Below are 26,170 nucleotides of genomic sequence, written 5' to 3' on the forward strand. Positions count from 1 at the left end.
AACTTGCATTAATACATTTTTAAAAATGTAAACTTACATTTCCTCCAACGCTGAACAACCCTGGAAACTTGGTAGCTCCTCTATCTGATTATACGACAAGTCCCTGTGACGAGTAACACACATTTTGTAAGAGAAGGTTTTTTAAAAAAATACATACATCCCTCCCCAATTACTGAAAGTCTAATCCAATTTCAAAATAAAATACATTACACATTCTTATCCAAATGTTTCTGCAAAGTTCCAACTTCTGTTTGGTAGTTCAGAAAAACTTTGATCAAGTTCTCAATTTATAAATGCTGGAATTACCCCAGAACTCTGAAAAATGCTTTCTAAAAGTTTATTCCATTTCTTTTGATATTAAAGTTAAAACAGTAGATAATAAAATGTTACATTTGTTACTGAGTTATTGAACACTGAACAGTTGCTAATGTGAATAGTTTATCTATTTGCTAGCTTAATTGCTATATCACCAATCTGGGGGCTTACGAGAGGCATCTTAGTTCTGGGTGATGACTTATCCTCCTTCAACTCTGTTATACACAGTATCACATTCCATATAATTTACAGTACCCCATGCCTTAAAGTCCTCAGTCAGTGCCAAATAGCTCAGCTCCTCCTTGACAAAAGAGGTGACTGAAAACAGTGAGACTGAAAACTCAACTAAAACCTCAACACTCCTTGCTCTGTAACCACAGCAATTACTGGACCATCTTGGCTTTCATAGCTAAAACTGTAACTCCAGACATTCAAGCTCTTTTGATATTATTTGATATAAACCCTCATATATTTACAAGAGTTTTACACCCTGTTAATGCTTTATGTTTTGCAGTTAGCATTAAATATGAAAAAAGTAAAAACGAACATTTCAAACTTGTTCAACTTCACACATTGACAACTTGCTTTTCAAGTGATGATAAAAGTCCAAACTTACAAAAATCTAAGCATCTTCAGTTGTTGGCACAAGTCAGGTGGGATTCTGCTTATTCTGGTTCCTGTCAAGGTGCTGAATCATAGAAATATACCAAAGCAAATACGTTAATATAATGTTTCACTGTACGTATCTAGGAGGTTTAGTAAAAAGGCTTTCAGAGAATAAAAATGTTGGTAATTTAGCCTTGAGTTCTTTTTGAATAACGTGTGTATAACGGTTAAATTAACTCACTGCTCCCTCATTAATACTAGCTGTGAGGGTATGAAGGCTCAGCAGTGACAACTACATTTGCATTTGGATGTCATTTCAGCGCTGAAGATTAAGCTGGTCACAATTTTGAATCTGTCATTCCAATCTTTTGAATTGATGCTTTTTATTGAATGGTTAAAAAAAAAATTGGGAGGCAGAAGAATGCAAATGAAGCATTTAAAAAAGCTTTAAAAAATTCACAGAAGCATGTACATGCATATGTGAAGTCAATGTACAATTTTGTTGTACAGTACTTAGAGGAAATTACATGAGTTATAAATATTACAGAAATATTGTTCATTTTAATATCAGTGTGTAAGCTGAACAAATAAAATAAATCTGATCCAAGAGTTTCCCTGAATTGCTAGCATTCTTAGGATTAAGTAGGCTGGCAGTTACAAATTGGTCAGATTTCTAATAATCTAAAAAAAATTCTCTGTAGTTCAAAGAGCAAATCAAAACGCCATGGCTAAATTTTCACTGATGTTATGAAGCCCTCATGTTACTTATTTGTGGAAATAGAATTTTACAGTACAAAAGGTGGTCTCATTCCTGTGCAGGCTCTCAGAGTTATACACTTAGTCCCATTCCCCTGCCATTTCCCATACCCTATAAAATTTTAATTTTTAAAATATATATCCATTTCACTTTTAAAAGCAATTCTGGATTCTGCTTCCACCTATTAACATAGAATTAAATAGAAATTACAATACGGAACCAGGCCGTTCGGCCCAACCAATCTGTGTTTGTATTTATCCTCCACATGAGCAGTTGTTCCAAATCCCATAAGCCTGCCCTGTACCCATATCCTTTTATCTCCTTTTCCTTCAACCAACTTTTTAACCTATTCTTAAACGTTGACATGTTTTCTGCTTCAATGACCAACTCCAAGTCTTGCTTTCCACAGCCTCACAACCCTCGGTGTACAAAAAGTTTCTCCTGCTCTCTGTCCTTTAAATCATAAACAAATATGTCAGTTCATCAACTGTGCAAATGTCTAAAGTGTGACGTTTCACACAAAGCTAGATTAAACAACAGTCAAGTCCACCCATATGTAATATGGATTACTTCCCAGCAAGTCTGGATACAATATGTGTAAATTATTACTGGTGCCCAATTTCTCCCCTCAAACATTTAAACAGATGTGCTGCTCCCATCATGTACACAGCTAGTTATGCACAATTTTGAACCATCCACACCCACCCAATACAACAAGAGTCCACCGCATATACTGTAGGAACACCTTTAAAATTAATACATTCAACACAGAACAGAATATATTTTGTATCTCTTTTGTTTCCCCCAGATTCACCTACATAAAGAAGATTCACCTCACGGACATGCTTAAAGGGGGTTCGTCTTTAACAAAAGAAGGGCGCTAAATTGGGCCGTGTAGTGCCCGTTGTTTCGGCGCTACACGGCCTCTCCAACATCCAAGATGGCGCCTTGGACGCGCACGCACGTTTCCAGCATCATGTGTGCCAGGCGTCATCTTGGTATAGGAGTTAGCACAGGCGCAGATAACGAACGCTGGAATCATGTAAAGTAGGGAGAAAATGGCTTCAATGTGCAACGCTGATTTAAAGTGATAGACACCATTTTGGGACATAACACTCAACTCAACGCACAGTTTTAACCCCGACCATCTGAACGTGTTTGAGTGCCTGGAGGACCCCCCACTGGCGCTATTTAAAGGGACCATGCAAGATTTACAGGTTAATGGCTGGATTACTGCTTCTGGCTGCCAAGACATTTGTAACACTTGAATACCAGGACACGGGGACATAGCCTAACATTTACAGCCAGGGTATGCAGGAGTGAAGTTATGAAATGCTTCGGCACACAAAGGGTGGGAGACGTTTGGAACATTCTTCTGAAGATGGCAGTTGATGATAGCTCACTTGTGAATGTTAAATCCGAAATTGATAGATTTCTGTGAATCAAGGATATTAAGGGATATGGGGCTAAGGCGGGTATATGGAGTTAGGTCACAAGTCCACCATGATCTCACTGAATGGCGGAACAGGCTCGAGGGACTAAATGCCATTGCCACTTGCGGCCTCCTGATATGCGTCACCTTCTCCTGCAAGAATGTGGGACGTGTGTCTGGGTGATGTGCCTGTCATGGTTGAATAGCTGCCGGTGTGTGTGGCCTGTGAGTTGTGGGTGGGTGGCTTGAAACAGTGGTAATGTGTAAGGGTGAGAGGAAGCATCTGATTGCAAGAGTTGAGTTCTGATGGAAAGAGAGAGTTTGTTGGTATGTTGGTGATGGGGGGTGTAGTGCGTGGAGCAGTTGGTAGGAGACGCCACTTGACAGTTGACCTCACTCACCTTGACCACTCACGTCAAAGCATTGAACATCTTCCTGCATGTTCATGATGCAGTGCGCCTGGCATTGGCATTGACTTCATCCCCCGCTGCCTCTTGGATATATGTCTGGAGGGCCTCTTGCGCCCCTCCCCCCCCCGCAGATATAGGATGTCCCTCCTTCTGTCCACCTCTTGCACCAAGGTCTCTAGTACATCAGCAGAGAACCTGGGTGCATGCACTCTCGCAGGCCTGGTACCAACTCAGATCTGCAGATTGGTGAGGTCTGGCGCGCAGATTGGAGGATGTGGGATTTGGTAGTGCACAACCTTTATTCAATGTTTGAACAAAACTCATCAGTGTGTAAACATAGGGACGGGATCTGCATCTGTGTTTTATGTGTGCGATGTCTGATCTCCATTCAGACTCTGTGAAGACAGCAGACTGTTATTTTCAGCAAATAACAGGTACCAGCTACCTTTAAGAGATTTCGAAGAAATATTCTCCCTTTAAGAGATTGAGCTCCCCTGGTGATGGAAAGTGCAAATTGGATTGATTCCACCTGCAAGGCCTGGAATGGAACACTGATTGCAGGTAAGTCCTCAGGTGGGCTGAAACTTGCGTCCTGCCTGCACAGGGGCCACTGGGCCTGGGGTAATAGCACATCACGCTACCTACGCCCAAAAACAGCCCCATCCAATTTTTCCCCCGAAATGCCCTAACAACCCATCTGCATAAAAAAATTCCTTTGGTTCTTTTGATGATTATCTTAAAACTATTCCCTCCAGTTACCAACTCACTGACCGATGGAAATAGTTTTTTTTTTCTCATTGACTTTTTTTTTAACCCCTCAATTTTGAGCACCTCTGGCAGGATTCCTCATAACATTATTTGTTCTAATGAAACAGAGCCCCAGTTTCTCTAGTCTCTCTCCTTCTAAAGCCTCCCATCCCGTGGATCACCTCAGTGAATTTCTTCTGAATCTTCTTCGTGGCCTCGACATCTTTTATAAAATGTCACCTAAAACTGGACACAATTTTGTAACTGCAGCTTAACGACTTATACAGGTTATATATTGCTGTCTTTGCTGTTCTACAATTACTCTTCCACTAAGGGCAAGAAAATGTTATCCCATGCCAGCAATAGCATTTTTTTTATTAGATGAGCTTATGATACTAGCAACAGCACAATAATTCAGTTATTCCTGATGTAGCCTCAATTCATTGAAACAACTGACAAGGTTCAGTATAGTGAAAAATTCAAGATAAATTAGGTTTTTCATCAGCATTTTGATAATATTTAAAAGGAAATGTTTCATGCATCTGTAATTGTCCACAGAATATTATATTTTGGAAAATAAAGCTTATAATTTAAGATCTGACATCAGAATATATAGGCTGTAATTGTCCTATGTCATTTACCTTTCCACTTTCTATATTGACCATTCTACATGTTTAACCAAAGCCCAGTCTATTTTTTGGACATTGGGGTAGTTTGTGTTGCTTTATAGCTACTAAACTTTAACTTAAAACTAAAGGAGTTCAAAACAGCTTGAAGATATGCCATAAAGTGCAACTCTGGTGCATTGCCAACAATCTTTTAATAAAAGGTGAGCTTCACTGTTAGCTCAGCAGGTTTACAAAGAGTGAGCAGATGAGCCACAAGGACCAGAAATGTCCCATGTTCAATCCTCAGACTGTGCTGAGTTAGCTGATCTTACTTCAGATTGTAATAGCAGCACAGACATCCTCAGCACCCCTGGATTTGGAGGAGGCAAGGGAAATCATCTGGAAGGCAGAGGTCCCCACTGCTCATTGCTATGCAGCGAACCCTAACAAATGGATGTCTGCTGAGGACAAGATTGGGGTGAGCTTTGATGCTACGACGGTTAAGCACCCGAGTCCAGACTAATGCTTAGATTTTGTAGTGACCTGAAACACAATGTGTATTCTTGTCCTTGAAACCCTGCATGGCCTTGTCCCACCATCCCCACACAATCTTCTACAGCTTTATATTCATCCCAGAATTCTCCATTCCTTTGACTCCAGGCTTTTCATAGAATCATAGAAAATTTACGGCACAGAAGGAGGCCATTTGGCCCATCATGTCTGCGCCAGCTGAAAATGGGCCACCGAGCCTAATCCTACTTTCCAGCATTTGGTCCATAGCCATGTAGGTTACAGCACTTGAGGTGCACATCCAAGTACTTTTTAAATGAGTTGAGGGTTTCTGCCTCTACCACCCTTTCAGGCACTGAGTTCCAGACCCCCACCACTTTCTGGGTGAAATTTTTTTTTTAAACTTCCCTCTAATCCTTCTACCAATCACTTAAATCTATGCCCCCTGGTTATTGACCTCTCTAAGGGAAAAAGTCCTTCCTATCCACTCTATCTATTTATATATCACCTCAATTAAATCACACCTCACATCCTCCTCTGTTCCAAGGAAAACAACCCCAGCCTATCCAATCTTTCCTCATAGCTAAAATTCTCCAGTCCAGGCAACATCCTCGTAAATCTCCTCTGTACCCTCTCTAGTGCAATCAAATATTTCCTGTAATGTGGTGACCAGAACTGTATGCAGTTCTTAAGCTGTGGCCTAAGTAGTGTTTTACACATTTCCAGCATAACCTCCCTGCTCTTATATTCTATGCCTCGGCTAATAAAGGAAAGTATTCCATATGCCTTCTTAACCACCTTATCTACCTGTCCTGCTACCTTCAGGGATCTGTGGACATGTATTCCAAGGTCCTTCACTTCCTCTGCACCTCTCAGTATCCTCCCATTTATTGTGTATCCCCTTGCCTTGTTTTCCCTCCCCAAGTGCATTACCTCACACTTCTCTGGATTGAATTCCATTTGTCACTTTTCTGCCCACCTGACCAGTCCATTGATATCTTCCTGCAATCTACAGCTTTCCTCTTCACTATCAACCACGTGGCGAATTTTTGTATCATCTGCAAACTTCTTAATCATGCCCCCTACATTTAAGTCCAAATCATTACTATATACCACAATAAGCAAGGGACCTAGTACTGAGCCATGTGAAACCCCACTGGAAACAGCCTTCCAGTCACAAAAACACCCGTCGACCATTACCCTTTGCTTCCTGCCACCGAGCCAATATTGCATCCAACTTGCCACTTTCCCTCGGATCCCACGGGCTTTTACTTTTTTGACCAGTCTGCCACGTGGGACCATTTTGCATCCCCCTTCCCTTTTGCTACACCATTGGCAGATAGCTTCAGCTGCCCGAATTCTACTCTCTGGAATTCCTTTTCTAAAACTCTACACCCCTCTCTTTCTTTAAAAAACCTCCTCAAAACCCATCCATTAAACCAAGTTTTTGGTCACCCCTCCTAATCTCTTCTGTTTTCCTGAAAGTCCTTGAGATTTTTTTTACATTAAAAGGGACTGTAAAATAAATAGAACTTGTTCAAGTCAACATTAAGACACTGGTCTTTCATAAGTAATGTCAAATTTTACATTTATATAATCATCATTTTGTCCAAGAACTTATACTTACAGAGACTGGAGCTCAGACAGATTCTGAAATGCAGAAATCCCCACAGAGGAGATTGGGTTATCATACAGGTGTCTGAAAAATAAGAAAACTGGTCAGCTAACCTACCAGGAGGCAACCATGAAACAAAAACAAACATGACAAGAAGCTCATTGGGGAGAGTTCTACTTACATAGTCCGTAGCAAAGGGTTCCCACTAAAAGCTTTATCCGGAATTACTGCAATGTTGTTACTATGGAAACCACTGCAACAAGAAGCAAAACACACAAGTTTTAAGCTCATTAAAGTCAAAACAAAACACTATGCCAAAATATCTGACAGTCTCCAATTTCTTGGTGATTACTTTTAAAAATATGGACAATCAGATTTCTCTGGCTTTTGTTTGACAGGTAAAATGAACCTTAAAACTGACAATTTTGTTTAACTCAGTAATTTGATCTGTTTTGAACTCTACATTTTGATTTGATGTTTTAGGTCACAGTCTTTCAGACAAACCTATATTAAGGTTTAAGGGCAGTCTTGAATTACATAGGAATTGCTAGATGAAAAAAAGACCAAAGTCCACCTAGTTTTCCTTCAACCATCCTCGTAGTCGCATGATACAACGAAAATGGAGTTGTTGGTTAATCATGGCAATCAATCAGCCTACAACAGACCCAGACAGGAGGCGAGTAAACTCCCAGTGGTGAAAAGCTTTGGGAACCATACTTGGGATGTTTTACTATATTAAAGGTGCTATATAAATGCAAGTTGTTGTTGTTATAGGTCCAAAGTCACCTGTTCCTCCAAAGCTTGCTACACTTACCAAATGTTGTGCCTCAAATTACTCATCCGCTATATCCCAAAATATCATTTTCTGAAAGAAATATCTAATTTGTTTTTTAATGAATAGATTGTATCTGCTTCTACTGTCTCTCTCAGAAGCCTGTTCCATAGATTTACCACTCGCTCCGAAATTGTCCGTTAGCTTTGAATTTACCCTCCTTCAAGCATAGGCAGTGTCCTCTGGTTCTACTATTCTGGACAAGGTGAAACAGCTCATCAGGGTATATATTATCTAATCCCCTAAGAATCCTAAAAACAGCAGTCATATCACCTTGTCTTTTCCAGTGAGAACATGCCCAATTTACACAATCATTCTTCATAATGCAATCCCTCTATCCCCTCAATCACTCTGGTTGCTCTCATCGGTATCCATTCAACAGCTGCAATATCCTTTCTGCACTGAGGTGACCAGAACGGTGCACAATATTCGAAGTACAGTCGCACCAATGATTTATAAAGTGGCATGATTACCTCAATAATGACTTTTTAATACATCCCAACATCTGATTTGACTTTACTCACTGCCACAGAGCATTGTTGCAATAGTTTCAATTTATTGTCAATCAGGAACCCAGGTCTCTTTCATTTCCATGCACATCATTTTCTTCCGTTTACATAATTGTCCCTTTTTAGATTTTTTGTCCCCATGTGAAGCACTTTGCATTTCTCTATAGTGAATTTTATCTGCCGCCTGTCTGCCCAACTCTCAAGTATATTAAAATCCTCCTGTAGCTTACCCTGTTCAGTTTCCACCGGAGCATTTTATCATCTGCAAATTTCGCCGTTGTGTTTGTGACCTCTGGACGTCCCAAAGCGCTTTGCAACCAATGAAATACTTTTGAAGTATAGTCACTGTTGTAATGTAGGGAAACACGGCAGCTAATTTGCACACAGCAAGATCCCACAAAACAGCAATGAGACAATGACCAGACAATCTGTTTTAGTGATGTTGGTTGAGGGATAAATATTGGCCACAACACCATGAAGAACTCCCCTGCTCTCTTTTGAATAGTGCCATGGGATCTTTAACGTCTACCTGAGAGAAGACTGACCCTTGGTTTAAAGTCTCATCTGAAAGAAAGCCCAGTACAGCACTGATGTGTCGCCTAGATTATGTACTCAAGTCTCTGAAGTGTGAATTGAACCTGCAACCTTCTGACTCAGAGGCAAGAGTGTTACCACTGAGCCAAGGTTTACAATTAAGGAGGAGACTGATCTATTCATGAGGCGAGACATAATTGAGACACCGTGGATTTTTATTTGATAAAGCGCATATAATTATTGTGAACTCTCTCTCCCCCGCTCCATCACCCTTAAAGAAATCAACTAACAGTAGCATTAAGATAAGGCACTACAACATTTTTGTTTTTTAGTGTTTCATGCTAAAAGGTAATGGGGGTCCAGCAGCTTTAATCCTGATCCAAGGTCTCTTTCTGTCAGAAAAATCTTTGGGCAATAACAAAATAATTGAAAGACTGGGACTAAACAAACTATCATCTATGCACCGCAGCTCAATCAGCTTTAGCGTGGTTTAGCACTGTTCTCCCAGAGGTCATGTGAGTAAGACAGGAAGGGGTTCTTAATGCAGTTTGATATTAAGTAATCAGGACTCCGGAAACCATGCTTAACTTATTGTCATCAAGTTACTTCCCAAGCACTGAAACAAGTGATAATGAAGGCCAATGTTATGAATAGTTTCCATTCGGTTTTGATTAGCTTGAAGCACTGGAAATAAATACAGCATATTTCACTCACAGCTCTTTCAGATTCCGAAGGGACTTGATGGCTTCAGGAAACTCCATCAGGTTATTGTAGTTCAAGTCCCTAATGATTAAATACAGAAGCTAAAACATCAGTTAATAATTATCATTGCAAGCTTTGTGAACAAGGACTAACTGAAAACTTTAAAAAATGCACAAATTTCCACCAAGGTGAACTTCGTATCAGAGTTCAAACTCCATTCAAATTCAATTGCTGATAATGATTTGTGCATCGTGGAACAGTGTAAAATAGATTTATAGTATACTGTCAATCCACATTCTCTCGCAAATAGTCAATCCACAAACTTTGTGCGTAATTAAAAATGGATACAAGTGCAGGTCAACAGATTAGTACTTTCAGAAGATCTAACAAAAATGTAAAATAGAAAACTAGAGGAGAATAAGTGTAATTGGGAACAGAATTTAAAAAATCATTGCTAAAAATAAGACAAGCAAAATTGCTTCTCAGAAAATAGAAGTTAAAAAAACAAAAATTTATGATTCATAGAATCCATTCTGTAAATGTTAATTTATGAAAAGCCAATTAAAGGGAAAAGAAATCTCTGCTGGAAATGTAGGAAGTTATAAAATTTAAATATAAAACTAGTTTTTAAAAACCCAGATAATTTTGCTACAATTGCACAGGAAGTGGATCCTGCCCATTTCCTACACATAAGATCTAAAGATCATTAAAAACCAACAAGCTAAGACATCGGTTAGCACAAAAAACCACGAAGCAGAACAGAAGTGGTTTCAGCAAATATTCAAATATACTGAGAGTGGAATTTTACAGATCATTCATCTGCAGTTGGAGTTCATAGTTAATGAAATATGATAGCAGTGAAGCATAAATCTGAATCTATGTCAGAAGCCCAAAAATAAACTTTTAATCAAAAATTAGTACTTACAGTGTCTCCAGGTTGTCAAGCCCATCAAAGCAATGCATATCTATTGTGTCAATTTTATTATTGTGAAGATGTCTGAAGGAAAATGAATGAGGAAGAAAGCAGAAGGGTCAGCATCAAAAGGCAAGAAAGTATTTGTACACTGCAGCCACTCTTTACACATCAACAGCAGGTTTTAGATAAAGGCTGGCTCCTTACAAAATGCTTCATCACATCCCAAAAACTTCTCAAAGTCCTTACGTACAATAAGTTACTTTGAAGTCCAATGAATTGTTATGTAGGCAAAAGCAGCAGTTATTTTGCATAAAGTGAGATTTCATAAACAGCAATGAGCTATGTGATCAGTTAGTTATTTTTGGGGAGTTGGTTAGGAAAATTGCTGGCCAGGACATAAGGAGAAAATTCTACTCTTTGAATGGTTCCATGGGATTTTTAACACCCACCTGTACCAGTGGAACAGGGAGACAGGGACTTGGTTTAACATGTCATCTGAAGGACAGCAGTTAGTACTGTAATGCAGGCTATGGGCTCCGACAACATCCCGGCTGTAGTGCTGAAGACTTGTGCTCCAGAACTAGCCGCGCCTCTAGCCAAACTGTTCCAGTACAGCTACAACACTGGCATCTACCAGACAATGTGGAAAATTGCCCAGGTATGTCCTGTCCACAAGAAGGACAAATCCAATCCGTCCAATTACCGCCCCATCAGTCCACACTCAATCATCAAAGTGATGGAAGGTGTCGTCGACAGTGCTATCAAGCAACACTCGCTCACCAATAACCTGCTCACCGATGCTCAGTTTGGGTTCCGTCAAGACCACTCAGCTCCAGACCTTATTACAGCCTCGGTCCAGAGATGAGGTGAGAGTGACTGCCCTTGACATCAAAGCAGCATTTCACCGAGTGTGGCACCAAGGAGCCCGAGTGAAATTAAAATCAATGGGAATCGGGGAAATCTCTCCACTGGCTGGAGTCATATCTAGCACAAAGGAAGATGGTAGTGGTTGTTGGAGGCCAATCATCTCAGCCCCAGGGCATTGCTGCAGGAGTTCTTCAGGGCAGTGTCCTAGGCCCAACCATCTTCAGCTGCTTCATCAATGACCTTCCCTCCATCATAAGGTCAGAAATGGGGATGTTCGCTGATGATTGCACAGTGTTCAGTTCCATTCGCAACCCCTCAGATAATGAAGCAGTCCGAGCCCGCATGCAGCAAGACCTGGACAACATCCAGGCTTGGGCTGATAAGTGGCAAGTAACATTCGTACCAGACAAGTGCCAGGCCAAATGACCATACGAGATAGGAGCAGGAGTAGGCCATTCGGCCCCTCGAGCCTGCTCCGCCATTTAATGAGATCGTGGCTGATCTGATTTTTACCTCAGCTCCACTTTCCCGCCCTTTCCCCATATCCTTTGACTCCCTTGCTGATCAAAAATTTGTCTAACTCAGCCTTGAATGTATTCAATGACTCAGCCTCCACAGCTTTTTGGGGCAAAGAATTCCAAAGATTCATGACCCTCTGGGAGAAGAAATTCCTCCTCATTTCCGTCTTAAACGTGGGTAACGCGCCCAGCAAAATCTGTGTCCTCCGCACGCGATCGCAGCCTAATTGAAGGTACTTACGCGTGCTTCCGTGTTTCCCGTTGCAGACCTGCGCAACGGGCGCACCCGCATCACAGGCTGTCAAGCAGGTGGAGCCCTATATAAAGGGGTAGTCCTCCAATGCTCCTCTTGCAGCAAAGATCCATATTGTCAGCATGGAGTAGGCCAGAGGCAAGGCTGCTCCAAGGTTCTCTAACTCACTCACTCGATGGGGTCAGGAGGAGGAGGGAAGCGTTTTTCCCATCGGACGGGAGGAAGTGGCCTGACTCTGCCACCAAGAAGGCCTGGCTCGAGGTGGCAGGGGAGGTCAGCAGCAGCAGCAGCAGCAATGTCAGCTGAACCTGGGTCCAGTGCAGGAAGTGCTTTAATGACCTAACCAGATCAGCCAAAGTGAGTATACTTACGCATTCTCCCACACTCCATCTTCCACATCACCTCCACCACCACACAACTTCTGCACTGCCACCACAATGCTCTCGCATCACTCCTCACATCCACTCAACCATCATCCTCAGCTTGCCTGCACTTACTCACCGCCCCAGTTCCCATTTGAACACTACCACGCAACCCAATCATCATCCAATCTCATGGCTATGTCTCACAGGCACCCTCCCATGCGTCTCCCTCACTGTCACCCCAACCCACACCAATGCATGCAGCGGGTCACTATGCAACCATCACTCAATCTCCGTGTTTTGCCTTGATAGGAGAAGGGATGCCAGAATGCCCAGGAGAGGGCAAGGACCGGAGGGGGCCCGCCACACCAGGTGGTCCTAACAGACGCAGAGCAGCAGGAACTAGAAATAAGCCACATATGCCGGAGTGCCTGTCTGTGGCGGACGCCAAGACTGGGAACGCACAAGCGGCTGGTGACAGAAATCCAACACTCAGCACTCATGATAGCGAATGATCTTATCACCACCTGACATCTGCAGCACCTCAACATCTGTCCACATGCTTTCTGTTCTCTTGCAGGGCCATCTGCAACCGCCGTGACTGCGGAGGGAGATTCCTCAGAGGACCTGCCGGTCTCTGAGGGGGCATCGTCACATCAGAGCCAGCCATCCACCAGCGCAGATACACACATCTCGATGGGTCCCCGTCCTCACTTAGTTGGGGTTGCACGTGGTGAGTCATCACGCACGTGAGCACAAGCAGACCCTGGTGGCAAGGGCAGCTGTGGAGAGTCCGCGTCGGTAGGAGCACTCTTCTCCAGGCTCTGCTCAGCTGGACCCAGATGCTGAACCCTGGGGGCCAGCCATGAAAAGGAGAGTCATCGAGGGCCAGCAGCACATTGCCGAGGTACTGCCACGCACACTCTCCACAATCACGCAGAGGATGGAGGAGTCCAATTCCTGCATGAGTGGAATACTGTCACAGGGACGTGAAGGCATTTCTGAGATAGTGTCACGGGTAGGTGCGGGAATGTCTGCGATGGAGGGAAGGCTAGCCTCCATCGAGCTTCAAGCACAGCTCAACAATGAGTCCATTCAGGCCCTGACAATGGCCGTTCGGATTCAGGATGAGCAACATTCTGCCGCCTTAAACAGGCTGACATATGCGTTACAACTGGCCTTCCAAGGCTTCACACAAGTCCTCCAAACTGTCGTCCAGCAGGGTGGAAGGAGTGATGTGGGCCTGAGCCAGGAGAGGGATGATGGCGAAAGGGGACATGGAAGTGGGGACACCACTCAAAGTGCTCCCATGTCTCAACCGTTGCCCCCCTTTCAACCAGTACCCGCAATGCTGCCTCCTCTCCAGGTGGCCGAGTCTGTCCCTGAACAGGTGCAGGTGGAGTGGTCTTTGGAGGGGTCCTCATGGGCACTGAAACTCAGAGGGCGGCCGCGCAAAGCATCTCATCGGTCAGGGCATGGGCAAGAGCAACCTGCCACTACCTCTGCTGAAGCCACAGGGGTAGCACCATGTGGGGGTTCCCGTAAATGTAAGGCTACGGTTTTGTGAGCACAAAGGGGATGCACAAGGGTGTATGACAGAATGTCATGTGTTTCATTTAGATTTGTTTCTTTTGCCAACCATATTAAATGTTGTTATCACCACTACTGCCACGTCTTTGCAAATCTTGTCTGGTTTGTGCAATAACTCCCTTTCTTGAGGATCACCATGAAGACCCACACCTGATGCCACCCATTGGGTCACTGCAGAGTGGGTGTAGGTGTATTTGCATTTGCAGGGCTCTTTTGTGCAGATGACTGAGAGACGCCGGCGATGTCCCCGGTGGCACCCTGGAAGAATCCAGAGGAGAAGTTGAGGGCAGTGGTGACTTTGGCAGCAACAGGTAAGATGATGGTGCTCCGGCCAGCCGGGAGCAGCACAAGTCAGGAGTGTGATGGAATACTCTCCACTTGCCTGGATGAGTGCAGCTCCAACAACACTCAAGAAGCTCGACACCATCCAAAACATAGCAGCCCACTTGATTGGCACCCCATCCACCACCCTAAACATTCGCTCCCTTCACCATCGGCGCACTGTGGCTGCAGCATGTACCATCCACAGGATGCACTGCAGCAACTCACCAAGGCTTCTTCGACAGCACCTCCCAAACCCGCGACCTCTACCACCTAGAAGGACAAGGGCAGCAGGCACATGGCAATACCACCACCTTCACGTTCCCCTCCAAGTCATATACCATCCCGACTTGGAAATATATCGCCGTTCCTTCATCGTCGCTGGGTCAAAATCCTGGAACTCCCTTCCTAACAGCACTGTGGGAGAACTTTCACCACACAGACTGCAGCTGTTCAAGAAGGCAGCTCACCAACACCTTCTCAAGGGTAATTAGGGAGGGGCAATATGTGCTGGCCTTACCAGCGACGCCCATATCCCATGAATGAATTTTAAAAAAAACTCAACCATGCCCATGCTTAGCAGTCGGTTGTACATATGTACAGAACTCTAAAAACTCAGTGAATTATTTTTCGAATTAAATATTCCTCAGATGAAAAGCTGATCTAGGATCAAACTCATTTTAAAACTTTCCATTCATATGGTGTAAAGTAGCATAACAGAACTGGGCAGTCATAATGAAGTACTCATATTCCAATAGCAAAACAGGTAAGTTCATAAAGATAGAAGCCTGGTTTGTACACTACTGCAAAGATACGTGCAGATGAGACAGGCTGTTCAGCCCATTTTGCTCTTTCGCTCTTCCTTCTACAGAAAATTATAGTTCCTTCATCATAGCATCTAACTCCAGTTTGAGTCATTCCCAAAGTTACCTCCACTAGCATATCTAGAAGACATGCCATATGTTGAACATGCCGCGTGAAAAAGTGTTTCCTAACATCAGTCATGAACTTGTGAACTTCCCTTTTCCCAGTTTATAAGCATGGCCTCTTAACCTGCAATCATGGTTTAAAACTGTGTTCTAAATTTACCTTTTCTATTCTTCACACCACAGCTGAGTTTTTTTTAAACCATAGCCCACTGACTAAAGAGATCAGTCTTGTTAAAAAATGTGAACGGGGAGGTGGGAGAGTGTTAGAGGTCTGCAACACTTCGGGTGGGACTACATTCACAAAGGGCTCAACTTGCCAAACAGCCTTTTAACAAACTCCCAGACATCTGTTACTCTCTCCATTATACACATTATTACAATTTATTCACTTAAGGGCTTACACGCAATTAAAAAATAAACTGCATTAACCTTCCAACAGTTCCCCGAGGGCAAAATTCTGTAATTGTTTGCATCAAAGAGTTTTAATAGCTTTTAGTTACCGCCATGTGGCATAGCACGCACAGCAGGGAACAAATATGTGCAGTGCCAAGATACCAGTTTTAGAAGCTATTTTTATTCCCTTTTTAGGGCCCTTGCACTGTGCATCATTCCTCAGCTGAGGGGTTTTGAAATGAGGACCTCCATCCAGGACTCTGCTTATGCTGTTCCAAGCAAGCCACTAGAAACTTCTAGCTTGAGAACAGCATCAGCAGAGTACTGAATGAAGCCCCTCATTTCAAGCTCCTTCAGTTGGGAAATGATGCACATGGAAGGGGCTCTTAAAGGGAAACAAAATAGTTTCTAAACTTCTGGTGACTTGGCATGGCACATATTTATTCCCTGGCTTGCATGCTATACCACACCACATGGCGGTACCTAAAAGCTATTAAAACTCTTTGATGTAAACAAATACAGGATTACACCCTCGGGGGACTAGTAGAAGGTTAATGAAGAGACTTGAGGTGCTCATTTGCACAAAAAAATCTCCAAGGTCGGGAGCTTACTAGGTGAGGGACTCCATGCACACACTCACATCCTGCCATTCCATGGCAAAATGAGCTTGTGCACCACCAAAAACTAGGACGCTTTAAATTAGCTCAAAAAATATGTGCAATATGTATTGCGCAAAATAAGAGAAATCAAGGGGAGAGGACAAAGCTATGATGCAATGTAAAGATTTATATGATTTTAGTGAACTATGTGATTGTTGTGCACATGGTTTACGATGTCACCTGAAGCCCTCATTGCGTTACAACCTTTAACTATCTCTCAGCTATTGTTTTTATTCTCGAAAATGTAAATTATAGGTTGTTTGACATGATACTTTACACCCAGTTTTATCCAACAAGCTAGAATATAATAATGGGTCTGCCCAAGAAATGTAGGACTCTTTCAATAGAGACTGGATTAAAGCTGGTTATAAAAGTACTATATTAGAAATATTCTAATGATTCCATTTCCTCTGCTGCTTGAAAGACAGATTTAACTCTCACCAGCTCACTGATGTGTTATTTGAAAATCAGTGTATTTATATTACACAACCACGTTCTCATAAAATTGCATAGATGTAACATTTAGAATGCTGCCATATTTAAGCAACCCACTTACAGCACAACGAGGCTGGAGAGATTTGCAAAGGCAAAATTGGGTATGTGTGTAATTTTGTTCAACGCCAGTGTCAGGGCTTGAAGTGAAGGTAGTTTGCTCAGCTGATAGATAGGAACTTCAGTTAGGCTGTTATCATCGAGCCAAAGGTGCCGCAGTTGAACCAGACCCTCAAAGCTGTCTTCAGGGACAGATGTGATGTGGTTTGCATCCAAGCGCCTAAGGATTAAAACATAAAGCTATCAGAAAACATGCTCAGCCTTGTTACTTGCACTTGCTGTAATGTCCAATCACCACCTTGCTTTAGGAAACAAACATGATTATTTGTGATGTTGTCAGAAGTCATTAAGTAATATTAAAGGGATGTCTTGGTGAGTTGTTTCTCCATGAAAAATGTTAGGCAAATCTTTTCTGGTTTAATGAGAAAAGACTGGGAAAAGTAGACTTCATTTTCACTGAGGTTAACATCACATACTTAGCAATGAGGAGTTTCAACACAGTTATGTCATTATATTTATAAATAAATAAGCAAAGTTTTACTGAACAACTTTTCATTAAGACATTTTCTAATTATCCCAGAATCAATAGTACAGAAACTCTTTTTCCTTTTCCCCAAAAGTGATTTTTAATCCAGCCTGTGACTTGAGCCCATTACTAAAACAGACACCAGAGCACACTGGCTAATACAAACTGCTATCATTCACACAAAATTTTAATGCAATTGGCTCATTTGAATGGACTTAATGAGTCTTAAATGTCTTATGAAATGCCCTGCAAAGCGTATTACTAATCCACTGACTGAAAACAAACAGGGATGGGTTAATATTCTGAAACAGATGTAATATTATTTAATTCTATAAGTTTCCTTTATTTTACGGTTTAGTTCTCTTTTAGTTGCGCTCCAATTGCTCAGAATGCTTATTTAATGAGTAACTACGCTACACAGACCAGATGTGGGGATGGAAATAGGGCTACGAAAATAGTTAGGTGGCAGATGGGATGAGGGGTGGGGTGAAGAGAGAGAAGGGAAATCAACAAGGGTTCCCACTCCTAATTGCTGCTGGAAGGGCCAAGTACGTAAACATCAGCAGTGGATAGGGTCATGGTCTACTGTGATACCCCCACTATTGAGTACCCTGCCAATATTCACAGTGAATACCGGCCATGTAGGTGGGTGATACCGGATTCTGTGGAATTATAACCAGCAAGGCATCAATGCTTTTAGGAGAGAAGAGCAGGAGAGACATTGAAAATTAAAAATTGCAAAAGACACTGAAGATAAAGACACCAATACTTCTGCAGATTAAAAATGATCTAACATCTTACTAGGCACAATGGAAAATCTTTACAACACAAAGTAGTTTTCTAGACCCTCTCTGACAAAATCATAGCATGCTACAAACCAAGTTTGAACAATACAAATCAAATGAACTGTTTGATAATGCAGCCCTGCTGAATGCTGGCTGGAAGTTACCTGCCTACCTTGTTGACTGAATTCCTTCCCCCTCCCTGAAGATCAAAGGCATTGTTTCCACTGCCTGGAATGAATCTGGCAGTGATGTGCTAACAAATACTCATGCCTTGCCTCTACAAAAGGTTTTGCACAGGCACGCAACATTAGGAAACTAAACTGATTGGAGGGAAGGAGCGGGGTGGGGGGTGGGGGGAAGAAGAGGAGGAAAGAGAGAAACCTTCCACTTGATCACTATAAAAGATGTACCATTAGGCCAAATTCTGCTAGAAGGAAGAGTCCCTCTCCCAGAAAACGTACTCAATAGTACTGATTAGTAAAGGGAAGCTTAGCAGATTTTTAAAAAAAAATTAAAATCTATTTTATTCTCCATTCTGTCAACCATGCCAGCCTGAAAAAAGGAGAAACACAGCTCGTTACCTTGAGTTTATTTCCCAGATGAGCAGTGATATTTTGCTCTTTTTTGTGGACAGGTTTCCCACTGAAAATAATGCCAGATGGAATAAACATATTCACAAATATTGAAAAATTATGAACAGAATAAAACATTGCATCAATTATGGTCTACTTGGAAGTCTATCCACAAAGACAACAATGTCGACAATGTCAGTAACCCATGGTTTTAAAAAGTACAGGTCATTTCAGTAAGTTAATTAGACAACTTTAACCTTCAAGGTAGCAAGGGTTCCACCACCTATGGAACTGTACCTCACCTTGGAAAGATTAAGGGTAATGGGGATCAAATTGGAGGGGTGGGAAGGGATATTTACTTTCAAATCTTCCCTTTCCAGTCTATAATCCACTTGTAACCTAACTGACATTTATATCGCGCCTTTCACGACCTCAGGATATCCCAAAGCACTTTACAGCCAATTAAGTACTTTTGAAGAGTACTCACTGTTGTAATGCTCAGGCACCATTTGCCTTGACTTTCTAAATCGCCATCACCAGCCTCCTCAAATGCCCCACCTTCAACTCCTCTGTCCTTGCAAACTACCACCGCCAGCTCCAGCCTCCATTTTCTCTCACATTCTTGAACCTGCTGTTGTCTCCCATTCCCATGCTCATCTTTCCTGCAACTCTTTCAATTCCTTCAATCAGGTTTATACCCCTCTCCAAGCACAGAAACAATTCTGATCAATGTTACAAACATTCTGAGACTATAACCAAGGTGTATTATTTCTTCTCGCCATCTTTGTAGCCTTTGATACAGTCGACCACACCATCTACCAACACGTCTCAACTGTCCAGCCGATTGGAACCAAGTGAGGGCACAGACTGCCCTCACTTGGTTCCACTCTTACCTACTCGATCGTAGCCAGAGCGTCTCTACCATGACGTCTCTTCCCACGCCTGAACTGTCACTTCGAACGAGATCCACACGGATCTATCCTTGGTCTCCTCCTCTTCCTCATCTACATACTACACCGTGGTGATATCATCCGCAGACACGGGGCTAGCTTCCACATGATAACCAGCTTTATGTCTCCATCAGCATTCTTCATTCCTCCACTCTCTCTGTGCTATCAGACTGCTTGCCCAGCATCCACTCTTGGATGTACAACAATTCCTTCTGGCTAAACATTAGGAAGACAGAAGTCGCAATCTCTGTACCCTCATCGCCAAATTCATTCCCCTCCGTGTCCCAGGCTGCCTCAGACTATTTGTAACTTCAGCATTTTATTTGTCCCTGAACTGTGCTTCTGATCCCATATGAGCAGATGATAATGGATAGAATAGTGCCAATAGTGGAACTATAGTCAGCAGCTAGCTGATGACTAAGCTGGTTTCCGCCCAGGATGTTCATGCTGTGGATAAGTTTCAAATCTAACTCAATACATTGAATACGGCTCCGAAACCTGCAAAACTACAGGGGTTGTGTTTGTTGATCTGTCAGCTGCTTAAGACACTATGAACCATTGTTCAATTCTACTGAAACTGGCAAAAATTTTGAGAAACAGCAAAATGATCCAAGTAATCTCTGCCCTGCTCTAGAATTTATGTTTCTTTGACGAGGTAGATGGTCAGTGACGTATTCATGGGAATGGAGTTCCCCAAGGCTCAGTGCTAGCATCCCTGATGTTTAATGCCCATCCAAATGACCAAACAGAATTCCCCAACATGTGAAGATTCATCTGTGCAGATGATCTCTGCATCGCCACCCAGTCAGACATTCAACACATCGTAACTGACTTCAAGTGCACTTGCAGAGAATAACATGATCCCTGAATGCCAACCTTGCAAGACACAAGTACGTATTTTCCACTTGAAACATCGATAGGCCAAACAAACATTCCAGGTGAAGTGGGACTGTACAATCTTTGAGCACCATGAGTATACAGTGTACATTTAAGTCACATTAGACCGAACGCAGACGTTCAAAGAGCACATCAAGAAGCTGTTTAAAAAAAAGGTTAAGTCCAAAAACTGGCCAACGCAAAAGTGGACTCCAAAACACTCCGAGCAACCAGTCTTGCCCTATGTTACTCAGTTGTGAAGTACTGTACCTCAGTACGCTCACGCTCGAGCCGTGCACACAAAATTCTTACTGAATTCAATCAATCCTTTAGGAGCATCATGGGGACCTTGATACTGACTATCACACTACTGCTATACTGCCTCACGGGGATTGCACCAGTGACACACGGTGCCTTCAGTAAAAAGGAGAGAAAGAAGCAGATGCTTAATCCGAGACACCCAGTACACTGACATATTCCATCGTCCAAGGGGCTGAAGTCCAGAAAGAGCTTTGCCACTGAAAATCCTTTACCCCAAAATACTACTATGGAAGGCTACAAAGTAATAAAATGGCAGGAAATGTCAATGATCTTAGAGAATGTGGTTCCTTTAGAATTCCTCCCTCCAGGCAAGGACCTTGAATGAAAACACTGGGGCAGCTTAAATTGAGCGAGAGCTGGGGTTGTAAAGACTGGTGACAATATGACCAAGTGGAAGCTGAGAAATGATCCCAGATGTGAATGTGAAAAGCCTAGCTCAACACTTGAACATTGCCTGATGCAGTGTTCCCCCCATCAATATCTTGTACTCCCGAGTAACTATTAGAGATAAATGACAAATCAGATCCTAACTGCAGTTTTGTCGCGACGAGCTGATGATGATGATGACAACCCCATATCTTCTCCATTACAAAGACTGCTGACTTTCACCTCTGTGGCATTGCACAACTCTGCACCTGCCACTGAAACCTTCATCCATGCATGTGACACCTTCAGACTCAACTATTTAATGCTTTCTTTGCAGGTCTTTCATCTTCCATAAACTTCAGTTCATCTGAAACTCTGCTGCCCATATACCTATCCTTCACCAAGTCTCACCCACCCATCATTCCTGTTCTCACTGTCCTACATTGGCTCTTGGTCCACCAACCCCATAAATATAAAATTCTAACTCGTGAGTTTAAATTGCCTCCTTGACCTTGCCATTCCCTACTTTGCAATATCCTCCAGCGCTACAGAACTCCCATTCAAATTCCCTGCACCTTTGACTTCGACCTCTAGTGCATTGCCCTCTCCTTGCGTCCCATCATTGGCGGTATGCCATCAGCTGGAATTCCCTCCCTACCTGTCCTCTTCTTTCCCTTTGAAGACCATCCTTAATACCCACAATCTTTGATCAAGCTTTTGGTCACCCGACCTAATACCTCCTTTGGTTCAACATCCTTTTTTCCCTCTTACCCCTCTGTGAAGCACTTTGAGATGATTCTCTATATTAAAGTAGTTATATAAATGCAAGCTGCTGTTGTTGCATTCAAGAGTATGGCCTGTCAATGCACTTAAGTTTAATGAAATGATATCATACTCAGCCGTCCTAAAAATATGAACCTTCCAAACTTTGCTACCTATCACTTTTTAAAAAAATACAAGACTTGACCAAAAGTATACATAAATCCAAATTTTTCCAAATGTGCAAATAACCAACTATGAAACTAAATTTTCTCAGTTTGCTAAATCTGCCAGGATGAGTCACCTCTTGACATCTGTTTGCAATACTCAATTCCATGGGGCTGTACTCATTGTTTTTGCTCATTCTAAGAAACCTTTTTCTCTGCCTGCATGTCTTATGAACAGGAAAGATTACTTAAAATTATTCTATAATCAATTTTTTTTTAAATGGTCAGCATACTGGTAACTGTGCTCATTGTAGCATTAATGCACTCCCAAAGAATGAGAATGACAGCATTTCACAGAAGCACAAGGAAATAAAATGGACGTTGACCCAAAGGAGATATGAGGAGGGGTGACCAAAAGCTTGCTCTCAGGTGGGTTCTAAGAATGGTCATAAAGGGCAGCCTTGAGCAGTACAACTAAACTGGATTGTAGTAAGGGCATAAGATCCAGAATGGAATGGAGCAACCCCATCAAAAACTTCCTCTTTGTTCTAAATTGATATGAATACCTCAATCTTTTCAAGCAGATTTTTATTATCTGGGTAATCCAACATGCAACAAAAATCTGCTTACAGAATCCAGAGGTGAAGCGTTGCCAGGAAAACTAAGAATTTAAGATTCCTGTTGTGTTAAAAACAAGTAATAAGTGTCTGAGCTTCAAATATTTGAAAACTGCAGAGATCTCAATTTAATTGTTCAGGTAAGGAAAAGGTTCAAAAAATGTAGAAGTCTCTTATTTCTGATTTCTGCATATTTTGATGTAATTGTCCCTAAATTTTACTGTTTCCTCCCATTGCATATTCCAGTACGATTATCAGAACACATTTTATGGTGCATTTTCTGAATGCAGAAACCATAAATAGCTCTCTTTGATTCACAAGACCTCAGTAGCCCAAGTTGGTTACCACTCAGTGACATCCAAGCTAATCTGATGGAGAACATACTTAAACTTCACTAGACGAGCTCAGGATGCAATTTTTCGAAGTTACTGCTGACTGAATTGCAGTAACACCAGGAATCCATCACCAGAAGTACATCTTTAGTCATGTTTTGCAGATCACTTTCAAAAAAAAGAGGGAAATGATGGTAACAGGTTTCTACAGCAAGCCAATTATCTTCCACACATTGGATGATGTGATTATAATCCATCGGTGGTTTAAGTCTTAAAAATAGATGCCTTGTTGCCATAAACAAAGATGTGCTATTCCTGTTGTGTCGTGTTACCATTTTCTACTAGCTAACAACCACTGCAAGAAACTACACTAATCAGCCAACATAAAATATCACTTTTCTGAAGCTCCTCTCCCCACCCCCCCTCCCCCAACCTAAATGCTGACATTAACTATAAAGGTCACCATAAGGAAGCATCAAACCAGGTGATATTTTGTGCAAATAAACCAAGTTTTACCACTCATCTCTTACCCCCAATAGGAACAGATCACGAAAGACTACTGTTCACCACAGATTCATAGTTTCACACCATCGTTAGTTGTGCAGCCAGTAGTTACAAAGCCTGTTGCACCTCGCAAGTCATATTGAGTGGCTGGATGCATACAGAAAAATCAGCTCCCTGGGCAGCTAATTTTAATGTTATAAGTGTGTGGCAGGAGGGATGCTTCTCATAACATTTAAATGTTTCCATACCAACTTTTAAAAGTTCCCAGGCTGTCCAGTGGACCACCCAGATACTTTTAAAGCACGTCTTGCATTTGGTTAGAGTAATACTGCAGAGCCCAGACAATGAGAGATCATCTACTACAGGTTATTTCATATCTCCCAGTTTCAGTGTGCTGGAGAGGCACAAGTTAAACTACCACTTTCATGTCATGAAAGTGATAGTGTAAAGGCAACATAAGTGCTTTCCATCCACTTGCCTAAATCAGAACTATACAGGTGTGATCAACTAAAATCCTTGCCATTGACAATTTCCTGTAGTAATTACAATAGTTGTTTGCCAGTGTAAGTTTCTGGAGAGTATCAATCAACACTTTAGCCCAACATTCTTTGTAACACATTTTTTTCCAAGCAGCAAATCTATGTAACAGCTACCTTGTGCCTTTCTTTACAACAAATGAAATCCTAGTGTAGGTTCTAAACTCTTGCGAAGACTTATGCCCCTATAGGTTCTGCCTGCTAATGTAGCACTTTGCATAATTTATGCTGTCAACTCATTTATACATAGGACACAAGTGTCATACTGACAACCCTAATGGGCAATATCTATGCAGGTTTAGAAAACATGCTGACAACTTGATATATGTGGCTTAACTTACAGTTATAAATTTGTTGCATGTCTTGGATGGGGAGAGGAGCAAAAGGAGAGGGAATAGAGGATGAGAAGGCGAGAAAATGCTCGATTTTTACTGCGGTAGCTCTTTTCAAATCATATGGTGAAGCATGGCCAAAGTTAAGGTTGAAATTATAGCATCTCCTCGTTAGGACACCTCAAACTGCCTTTGTACTCAATGGGAATGCAATGAGGCAAAAATATATCAGCATCTTAGGAAGAAGTTCCTAACTTTTGAGTGTAGAAGTTGTAGCAGACTGGGACTCAGCTCAGCAGCTTCCAGTAGGGCCACAGGCTCCATGCACTGAAATAGTAGTTGATGTCAGGGAGCAGACATGCTGACCACATTTATAAACACACCCAAAACACACTAACCACTCGTGAACTCATACATAACAATTAAAAATAATTACTCCATACCCTGTTACGAGCATGCAGAATCAGAAAACAGCTGATCAGTTCAAAATAGACCATTCCAATTTTCACCAACATTACTAGGAACACTTATGACTCCTACAACTTTTGCCATGAATAAAAATTTAAATCTGGATGTGGAGCAGCATTTGTTGTAGAAGGCCTACCTCAATACAGAAAATAATTCTTCGGGATCAAACAGGTCTTTTTCACTCTTTTAAAACAACTGACATGCTTTGCAAATGATGAATCAGATTAGATAGCGTATTGGCAATTAGCAAGTGATAGCCAGCATTAAGTGTTCATAAGTAAAGTTTGAGCACAAACTTATTTGTAGTGCTCAGGTTCTCCCCTCCCTATGTGGTTAAAATCAGGCCATCACTTGTGGTCAGATTCAAAATATGATAATCACCAGGGTCCGAATACAGGGCTGCAAGTTAGCAATTTTTCTTTTTCCTATGGACAGATGTCCAGTGAGACCAAAACAGAAATTGCAGTAACTCACTTTACTGGTGACCTTTGCAATAACTGATCTGAATTTCTTTTCCCCCTCAATTCACCTGGATTTGTGGACTAATTTAAAAAGGGGCAGGGATTACAAAGTGTTCAGCAGCACTGCACCATCTGAGCCACCCAGTCCAAGGATTTAAAAAATAATTCGTGGATGCAGCACTTGTGGCATTTTATATTTTAAAAAAAGAACTTGCATTTATATATCACTTTTCACGACCTCAGGATGCCCAAAGCGCTTTACAGCCAATTAAGTGCTTTTGAAGTGTAGTTACTGTAGTAAAGTAGGAAATACAGCAGCTAATTCACACACATCAAGGTCCTACAAACAGCAACGAGGGACCAGATATTCTGTTTTAATGATGTTGGTTGAGAGCTAAATATTGGTCAGTACACCAGGGAGAAGACCCCTGCTCTTCTTCGAATAGTGCCGTGGGATCTTTTACACCCACCTGAGACAGACAGCTCATCCAAAAGACGGCATCGTTGACAGTGCAGCACTCTCAGCACTGCACTGAAGTATCGGTCTAGATTATGTGATCAAGTCTCTGGAGTGGGACTTAAACCCACAACTTCCTGACTCAGAGGCAAGAGTGCTACCACTGATCTAAGGCTGACACATCTTGTAATAAGAATTAAAACC

General features: G+C 42.1%; 1 protein-coding gene across 2 annotated transcripts in view; it reads right to left on the reverse strand.

The window, feature by feature from the left end:
• lgr4 (leucine-rich repeat containing G protein-coupled receptor 4) overlaps positions 1 to 26,170 on the reverse strand; it is a 147,084-nt gene that overhangs the window by 35,629 nt on the left and 85,285 nt on the right. For both annotated transcript variants that reach the window (XM_067994066.1, XM_067994065.1), the window contains 7 exons: positions 16,942 to 17,157; positions 10,503 to 10,574; positions 9,590 to 9,658; positions 7,182 to 7,253; positions 7,013 to 7,084; positions 932 to 1,003; positions 38 to 103 (listed from right to left, as the gene is read on the reverse strand). In XM_067994066.1, coding sequence (XP_067850167.1) covers positions 38 to 103; positions 932 to 1,003; positions 7,013 to 7,084; positions 7,182 to 7,253; positions 9,590 to 9,658; positions 10,503 to 10,574; positions 16,942 to 17,157 — 639 coding nt within the window. The remainder of the gene's footprint in view (positions 1 to 37; positions 104 to 931; positions 1,004 to 7,012; positions 7,085 to 7,181; positions 7,254 to 9,589; positions 9,659 to 10,502; positions 10,575 to 16,941; positions 17,158 to 26,170) is intronic.

Source organism: Heptranchias perlo, chromosome 12 (genome assembly GCF_035084215.1).
Source record: "Heptranchias perlo isolate sHepPer1 chromosome 12, sHepPer1.hap1, whole genome shotgun sequence".
Lineage (NCBI taxonomy): Eukaryota > Metazoa > Chordata > Chondrichthyes > Hexanchiformes > Hexanchidae > Heptranchias > Heptranchias perlo.